Source organism: Rhincodon typus, chromosome 16 (assembly GCF_021869965.1).
Source record: "Rhincodon typus isolate 14 chromosome 16, sRhiTyp1.1, whole genome shotgun sequence".
NCBI classification, from domain to species: domain Eukaryota; kingdom Metazoa; phylum Chordata; class Chondrichthyes; order Orectolobiformes; family Rhincodontidae; genus Rhincodon; species Rhincodon typus.
In genome coordinates this window covers 58,108,643-58,117,879 of record NC_063347.1, presented here as the reverse complement: position 1 = coordinate 58,117,879, position 9,237 = coordinate 58,108,643, and the positions used below count along the sequence as shown (strand labels likewise).

General features: G+C 43.0%; 1 protein-coding gene across 1 annotated transcript in view; it reads left to right on the top strand.

Moving 5' to 3' along the window:
• The window catches only part of grip2b (glutamate receptor interacting protein 2b), a 104,462-nt gene that overhangs the window by 66,004 nt on the left and 29,221 nt on the right, over positions 1 to 9,237 (top strand). The window contains exons 16-19 of the mRNA XM_048606247.1: positions 1,838 to 1,983; positions 3,215 to 3,359; positions 4,386 to 4,525; positions 8,188 to 8,364. Coding sequence (XP_048462204.1) covers positions 1,838 to 1,983; positions 3,215 to 3,359; positions 4,386 to 4,525; positions 8,188 to 8,364 — 608 coding nt within the window. The remainder of the gene's footprint in view (positions 1 to 1,837; positions 1,984 to 3,214; positions 3,360 to 4,385; positions 4,526 to 8,187; positions 8,365 to 9,237) is intronic.

Below are 9,237 nucleotides of genomic sequence, written 5' to 3'. Positions count from 1 at the left end.
GCTTTCCTACTCCTCTGATGCTGCTTGGCCTGCTGTGTTCATCCAGCTCTACACCTTGTTATTTCAGATTCTCCAGCATCGGCAGTTCCTACTATCTCATATAAATGCGAGTCTTTCGTTTTCCTTTGGACAGCCCTATGCATAGATTCACCACTTTCTGTGTGACGTGGCTATGTTTAAATTGGTTTTCCGCATGCCCTTCTCTTGCCTTGAGCCCGTGCCCCCAAGCTAGAGAGGAACAAAAACAGAAATTGCTGGTGAAACTGGTCACCAGACTTGAAACGTTAACTGTGCTTTCTCTCGACACATGCTGCCGGACCTGCTGAGTTTCTCCAGCAACTTCTGTTTTTGTTTCAGATCTCCAGCATCTGCTGTTCTTTGTTTTAGTTTAGAGACATTGTGAGTTGTGTTTGTTAGGGCACTTTTAAATCTGCACTGCTTAGAGTTTGAAACGGAATTTTAAAAAAAGTGTTAAGTACAGCCCCATCAGCCCTTTCAGCATTTAAAACATGATCTGGTCATGAATCACACTGCTATTTGTGGGAGTTTTTCCTCCATTACAACAGTGAGACCTCAAAAAGGATTTCATTAGCAGTAATGTTCATTTTGGAGACCCTGAGGTAGTGAAATCTGTTCTCTTGATGCGTGTTCTTTTTCTCTAAATTACACTGATAACGTCCCTCCTGAACCTTTTCCAACTGTCTTTCCTGAGTTAAGGTAAGTGAGACACAGTACGAAGGGAAAAACAGCCTCAATGGTTACTTCCTCATTTAGTTAGATTGAGCTTACACTCAGAATGACTCTGCTCTAGGCCAATTCAATTTTTCCCATCCCTTAATGAAGACATTTTGATTTCTACAGGTTGATACTGTGGCAATTCAGCGATCCATATAGATAAATGAAGCTGTTCATTGGCAGTAGATTTAACAGTGAAATATTTGCTCACTGTTCGGATGACAATAAATCTTTTGTATGTTGATGTGTGATGGCATCGGAGATTGTTTTCTTTGCTAACGGAGAAACAGAAGTGCAGAGTCAAAGGCCAGAACCACTTTGGGATTGAAAGATTGGGTAGAAATAAGATTGGTTTAAGAGACAATGCTTCGATTGGCATGAAGTTTGGGTTTTAAATTTCTGTTGTGTGTGAGTGTAAAGAAATGAAAGTCTTGCTATTTTTTTCAATGAACAACTGGGCCCCTTAACACGCTCAGAGCTAACAAAAGACTTTCCGAGACACTGTTGCAGTGTGGGAACTGCAGTAACCAGTATGTGCACAGGAAGCTCCCACTGTGCCAATGACGAGATGATCTGTTTTGTGATGTTGATGGAAGGATAAATATTAGCCAGGCCACTGAGGATAACTCCTCGACTTATCTTTAACATAAGGCCATGGAATCTTTAGTCACCACCTGAGCAGGCAGGTGGGCTCCGAGTTTAAAGTCCCACTGGAAAGCAGCGCCATTCGCCCTTTCTGCTACATTGTGCTCAAAGCTTGTCCGGGACCAGAACCCAGACACTTGTGGCTCAGAAACAAGAATCCCAGCTGACACTGCAATAGAACACTTCAGCAGAATGGGGCTTCCATCATTTCACAAGGGAACTTGCAAGAGAACTTACATGTTGGAAAAAACTCCCTCTACTACCAGCAGATAAGACTTGTTAAGATGAGATTTAATTTCAACATATTGAAGACATAAAGGGAAAGAGGAACACATACTGCAGTTTACATGCAGTTTAGCAGCAGGACTCCAGCTGTTGGAATCTGGAAGCTATTCTGTCTTTGGGTTACAGCTCTGCAGCCTGGTATTCTCAGCCACTTTATCCCTCTCTCCATTAGAACTGGGACTCTGGAACCTGGGGACAAACTCTTAGCCATTGACAACATCCGCCTGGAGAACTGCTCGATGGAGGATGCAGTGCAAATCCTGCAGCAGTGTGATGAACTAGTCAAGCTGAAGATCCGAAAGGATGAGGACAACTCAGGTACTGAGCGTGCACAGAGAACAGCCTCTTTCAACCGTGATCAGGTTTCTCCTCTCTGTCAGCATTGTTTTTATAAAAGCAGATCCTCAGGAGGCATGAGCTCACTTTATGCTCACTGAGTTGAATGACATCCATCAGCGGTAACAAAATACTTAATTCCTTTTCAATCAATAACCGCGTGTAAAGTACGGCACGGTGTTAGATACAGAGTAAAGCTTCCTCTTTCCTGTCCTCATCAAACCCTCCCAGGACAGGGACAGCACGGGGGTTAGATACAGAGTAAAGCTACCTCTACACTGTCACCATCAAACATTCCCAGGACAGGTACAACATAGGGTTACTTATGGAGTAAAGCTAACTCTACTCATTTAAACTTAAAGTACAGGTATCTCTATTCATTTAAACTGAATGTAAAGTGCCCTCGACACTCCCCACATCAAACACTCCCAGGACAAGTACAGCACAGGGTTGGATACAGAGTAAAGCTTGCTCTACTCTTTTACCGTGAAAGTGAAGCATCCTGTACTCTTTTAAGCTGAGAATAAGGCTCGCTCTATTTTTCATCCTAAAAGTAAAGCTTCCTCAACACTGTCCCCATCAAACACTCCCAGGACAGTGTTGGATACAGAGTGAAGCTTCCTCTCACTCTTTCAAAAGGAAACTGAAGCTTTCTCTACTCTTTTAGACTGAACTTAAAACTCTCTCAACACTGTCACCGTCAAACACTCTCTGGGGAGAGTAACACAGAGTTTAGGTACTGCGTAAAGCTCTTTCTACACTGTCCCATCTAAACTTTCCAAGGGTAGATACAACATGGGTTACATGTTGAGAAAATCTCCCTCTACTTCCATTAGATATAACTTGCAGCATAGAAACAAACCTCCTCTTCTGACAAAGGGCCTCTGGACTCGAAACATTAAATCTGTTTTTCTCTCTCCAGGTGCTACCAGACCAGCTGAGTTTCTCCAGCACATTTTGTTTTTATTTCTTAACAGATTAATGTTGCAGGTTTTAAATAAAACAGTGAACTAACACTAAATCCAAATTAAAATTCATATCGGTGCTGTTTAATAATCCTGCATGTTCTCTGACTCGAACTGGTTACCCCAGAACACTGTGATTTCCAGTGAAGTACTGCTTTCTGCGCTTGATTCTCCCGTGGCCTTTCCTTTGTCCATTAACAAGTCTGCTTTTCTCTCTTGTTACGTTTTAAATCCTCCACCTACATCAGATGAACAGGAAAGTACCGGTGCCATCATATACACTGTGGAACTGAAGAGGTATGGTGGGCCATTGGGAATCACCATTTCTGGAACTGAGGAACCTTTCGACCCCATTGTGATCAGTGCCCTCACCAAGAAAGGCCTGGCTGAAAGGTAGAAAATCCACAGCGCAACTCCACAAGTGCTTATTAAAGTGACACTGGGGAATAGAATGATCAAGATCTCAGTCACAGCCTGGAAGCAGAGTATATTTCAGGGCTCACAGCGAGTGTTTTTCTTTAGCCGAATGGGCCAGACAGCCAGCTTGTGGATTCCCCACCGATGGAACAGCCATTAAATGGCAGGCTTTTCTTCAGGAGGGTCCAGCTAAAGTTTCATGTCAGCATCTCGCTTACATTTCATAGAATCCATACTGTGTGGAAGTAGGCCATTTGGCCCATCAAGTCCACACTGACCCTCCAAAGAGCATTCCACCCAGACCAACCCCTGCTACCCTCTAACCCTGCATTTCCCATGGGTAATCCCCCTAGCCTACATACCTTTGGGCTATGGGAGGAAACTTACGCAGACACGAGGAGAATGTGCAAACCCCACACAGACAGTCGCTCCTGAGCGTGGCATTAAACCCAGGTCCCTGGCGCTGTGAGGAGGCAGTGCTAACCACTGAGCCACCGTGCCCAGTAAGCTACAGGGAGTTGGATTCCTGAGTGCAGCCTGCAATGGGTCAGCGTTGAAACCCACGCTATGAGCCTCGCCTTTCACTTGCTGCCCTCACAGTGCAGGCGTCAGACTGAGTGGCAAGACCACACCCATTAGCAGGGACCCCACTGATTCTCTGGGCCTCGATTTTAAGGGTAATCAGGATGGTGGGTACATGACTGAACTAATTAACAGCCTATTACGACCTTCAGTGAAGGCCGACTGGGATTTTCCAGTTAGCCTCCCGGGTTAGAGAGCCCAGAGATCTTCCCTACCTGATGGAGCCTTGCAGAATACCCCGTGTGGTTTGATGCTTTATACAGAAGGAAAGCCCCTCCTCAGTTAATAGTCTACATGCACACGTTATATTTGTGCATTTGAAAATGGATCATCAGACTATTGTTATTGCAATCATTTATAGGTTTGCAGGAGTTGGGATTCAGGTACAGACTTTGGCCTAACTTTTCCTTCTGGTTTCAGGACCGGGGCCATTCACATAGGGGACAGGATATTAGCCATCAATACAGTGAGCCTTAAGGGCAAACCGCTGAGTGAAGCCATTCACCTGCTCCAGATGGCTGGGGAGACAGTGACCTTGAAAATCAAGAAGCAAGCAGACTGTGAGTATTAACCACAGGGAGCAGCATTACGGGGTTAAAGGGTCGAGGGGGGGGTTAAAGTTCAAAGGCAGGTTGCGTACCATGCTCAGTTGACCGTACCATGTAGCTGTAGATGTAGGCCATTCAGTCCATCGAGTCCATTCTACCATTCAATGAACTGACTGATAATCCTCAAATCCATTTTCCTGCCTTGTTCCCCTAATCTATACACATTCCTTTGTTGATTAAAAACCTGTCTATCTCAGCCTTGAAAACACAATGACCCAGCTTCAACAGCCTTTTGCAGTGAAGAGTTCCATGGATTTGTTATCCTCCAAGAGAAAACAGTTCCCCTTCATCTATGTTCTAAATATGTGACCCCTTTACTTTGAGATGATGCCCCCTGGTCCTAGGTTCTCCCACAAGGGGAAACAACCTCTCAACATCGACCCTGTCAAGCCCCGAAGAATCTTTGTCTGTTTCAATAAGGTTGGGTCTAATTCTTCTAAATTCCACTGAGAACAGGGCTAAACATACTCAACCTCGCCTCATGAGACAGTTCTTCCATTTCTTGTATCATCCAAATGAACCTTTTCTGGACTGTCTCCAGCATGTGTATACCTTTCCTTAGATAATGGCACCAAAACTGTTCATAATATTCCACCTGTGATATGACCAGTACCTAACATAGTTTTAGCAAGACCTCCTTATCCATGCCCTTTGAAATAAAGGCCAATATTATATTTGCCTTCACTACTACCAAATAAACTTGTACGCTAGGTTAATGTGGTTCTTACATCCCTCTGCAACTTTCTGCAGTCGTTCCCCATTTGATTTTGGAAGATTCAGAGGGTGATCTGATCGAGGTGTTTAAAATACTCACAGGATGGAATGGGGTAGATATGGGTAAACTCCTTCTTCAGATGGAAGAATCAAAACATGGAAAAATGATATTAAACGTGGAGCCAGACTGTTTAGGAGGGAAGTCGGGAAGCCGGTTTTCACACAGAAGTGTGTAGACATTTGGAACTCTCACTGGAAAATGCTCCTGATGCTGGACGACTAGTGGATCTCTCAAGACTGAGATCAATAGATTACTCTTGGATAAAGAGATCAAGAGATATGGAGCAACTGGTATTACAATACACTCAACTGAACTCTGATTGAACCATGAAGAAAGCCCATGGTTCCTGAGTTAAACCTACAAATATATGAATCGGGGTAGGCCATTCAGCCCTTTGGGTCTGTTCTACTATTTATGACTGATCTGATTGTAATCCCAAATCCGCATTCCTGCCTACCCCAGTCATCTTTCACCCCACCTTGCTTATTAAGAATTTATTGGCCTCTGCCTTAAAAATATTCAAACTTTCTGTCTGTACCGCCTTTTTGAGAAGAGAGCTCTAAAAATGTTCGAGAAAACAAATTCACCTCGTCTCTGATTGAAATGGGTGACCCCTGATATTTAAACAGTGACCCCTAGTTCTACATCCTCCCACAAAAGGAAACATTCTGTCCACATCTACCCTGTCAGTACCCCTCAGGATCTTGTGTGTTTTAATCAAGTTATCTCTTACACTTCTAAATTCCAGCAGGTACAGACCTAGCCTGTCCAACCGTCATAAGAAAATCCCCATGGTATTAGCCCAGTAAACTTCCTCTGAACATATTTATATCTTCCCTTAAATCAGGTATCCAATACTGTAGGTAGTACAGCTGATGTGATCTCACCAGTGGTCTTTATACTTTTTGTATTCAGTTCTCCTCACAATAAACAATAATATTCTGAGATAGTAGGAACTGCTGATGCTGGAGAATCTGAGATAACAAGGTGTAGAGCTGGATGAACACAGCAGGCCAAGCAGCATCAGAGGAGCAGGAAGGCTGACGTTTCGGGTCTCGACCCTTCTTCAGAAATAAACAATAATATTCTATTACCTTTCTTAATTACTTGCTGTACCTGTGTCCGTACTAACCTTTTGTAATTCATGCATCAGGACACCCAAATCTCTCTGCATCTCAGAGCTCTGCAATCTCTCACCATTTAGACAATATGCTTCTTTTTATTCTTCCTGCCAAAATGGGCAATTTCGCATTTTCCCACATTATGCTCCATTTCACATATCTTCGCTCACTCGCTTAGCCTATCTCTATCCCTTTCTAGCCTCTTGGTCTTCTTAGAAGCTTACTTTTCTAACTATATTTGTGTTGGCAGCCAATTTGGCATCCAAAACCTCTGTACTATGTTTTTATATAATTTAGTAAAAGTTGAGATCCTAGCACTGATCCCAGTGGCAAACCACTTGTCACACCTTGCAAACCTGAAAAAGAGCTAGTTATCCCTACTCTGAGATTCCTGTTAACCAGCAAATCTTCTATCCATGCCAATATGCTACTCCCCCTACATCATGAGCTTTTATTTTCCATCATAACTTTTGACGGGGCACCTTGTCAAATGCCTTCTGGCAGTCTAAGTACAGTACATTCACTGGTTCTCCCTTATAAACATGTTACCTCCTTAAAGAACTTCAATAGAATGGTCAAACACAATTTCCCTTTCACAAAACCTTGTTAACTCTGCCTGATTACCTTGAACTTCTCTAAGTGTTCTGAAATAACTTGGTTAATAACAGTTTTTAACATTTTCCCTTTTGCTAACTAACATGTACTTTCTGCTTTTAATCTCACTCCTTTTTTGAGTAAAGGAGTTACATTTGCTATCTTACAATTTATTAGCACTGTCCCCAAATCAAGGGAATTCTTTAAAATTAAAACCAATGCATCAGCTATCTCACTAGCCGCTTCTTTTAAGAGCCCATGATAAAGTCTATCAGCAGCTGGGCACTTGTCTGCCCACAGCTCCACCTCTTGACTCACAATTACTCCTCTCATGATTCAGAATTTGTTGAGTTCCTCACTCCTTACCATTTCTTGACTTATCACTAGTTCTGGGATGTTATCTGTATCCTCTATAGTGGAGATCAATGCAAAATACCTGTTCAACTTAATTGCTATTTCCTTACTTTCTATTATTAATTCACCAGTCCCACTTTCTATAGAAGCAATACTTATTTTGTTAACACTTCTTTAAATATTCATGGAAACTCTTACCATCTGTTTTTATACTTCTGGCTAGCCTTTTCTCATATTCTAATGTTTTCCTCTTTATTAATTTTTGGTCATTTTTTTACTTCTTTTATGTATTTCACCTAATCATCTGACCTGTCATCTGTCTTTGCTGAATTATATGTTTTTTTTTCTTTTAATTTGATCCTGCCTCTGAAATGTTTAGTTAACCATAAATGGAGGATCTGTTGACTTTAACTCTTGTTTCCCTCCGCACAGATCCTGCCAGACCCTACTGAGTTTCTCCAGCACTCTCTCTTTGTACCTCAATCACCGAGTAGAGTAGGCAACACTATCCCATTCTAGATCTCTGCAAAGCATACAGCATTCTGACTTGGATGAATGATGCTGCTCCTACATACTTGCCAAGCTACTCTGGAACTCCCCTCCCTAGAACACCATCTTGACGCTGAGAGACAATAATTTCAGGAGAAGACCCACTGTTGCCTTCTCAAGACCACCTAGTGATGAACAACAAATGCCGGGCCACACCCATCTCCTGAGAATGAATAATAAAATAGCTTTTTGTTTGATTAAAATTGGAATCTCTCTTCCAGGTTCTTTTTCAAAGAAGCCCAGTGCAGTATGTGAACTGAGTGATCCTGAAGATGAACTCCCTGACTCTCAGAAGACCAACAAACTCTCCAAAATCCACTCAAACACCATTCCGAGTATGGACAGTGCCATGGAATCATGGGATGGCTCGGGACTTGAAGGGGCCTTTGGAAGCCACGGTGAGCTTATAGCATCATTCAAATATATCTGTTTCAACGTTCGGTTCATATTCATGAGGTGGTCATTTTGTTACTTTGGTGCACAGGAAAGGTGGGGCATGGATTTATACCCATTGCTTTTTGTGAGTTTGCAGTCTCAGCCACCTTGTAAAGGCAACGTCAGTGAAACCCAGATGTTTCCCTCCGGAATTGGAAGAAGTGGAAGAGAGAAAGGGAGGGAGAGATGTACCATTTTTGTTTGTCAGCTTCTACCAGGAGACACTTATATGGACCTCCTCTTTATTGGTCAGGGAAACCGAGAAAGAGGAGAAGAGCAATTTTTTTCCAGGCTGGGAAACTTCTCATTACTGGGTAGAGACCAAGTTTGACCTGTGTGATGATTGGTTGCTGGGTAAAGAGTACACTTTGACCTGGGTGGTGATTGGCTGCTGATGTTGTTGGCCCAGTTTGATTTTGATGGTGATTGGATGCGGGTGTTGGGGCACAGTTTGACCTGGATGGTGATTAGCTGTGGGTTTTGGGCTGGGGGATGGGGGGTCACAGTTTAACCTAGATGGTACAAAAACAGAAATTGTTGGAAGTGCTGAACAGGCTCGGCAGCATCTGTGGAGGGAAATCAGAGTTGTCATTTTGGTTCGAGTGACCCTTCTTCAGAACACGGTCACTGGATCCAAAATGTTAACTGCAATTTTTCTCCACAGATGCTGTCAGATTTGCTGAGTCTTCCTAGGGCTTTCTGTTTTTGTTTCTTATTTCCAGCATCTGCAGTTCTTTTGGGGTTTTTTTTGACCTAGCTGGTGATTGGCTGCGAGTGTCAGGGCACAGTTTGATCTGGATAGTGATTGGCTACCGGTGTTAGGGGGCACAGTTTGA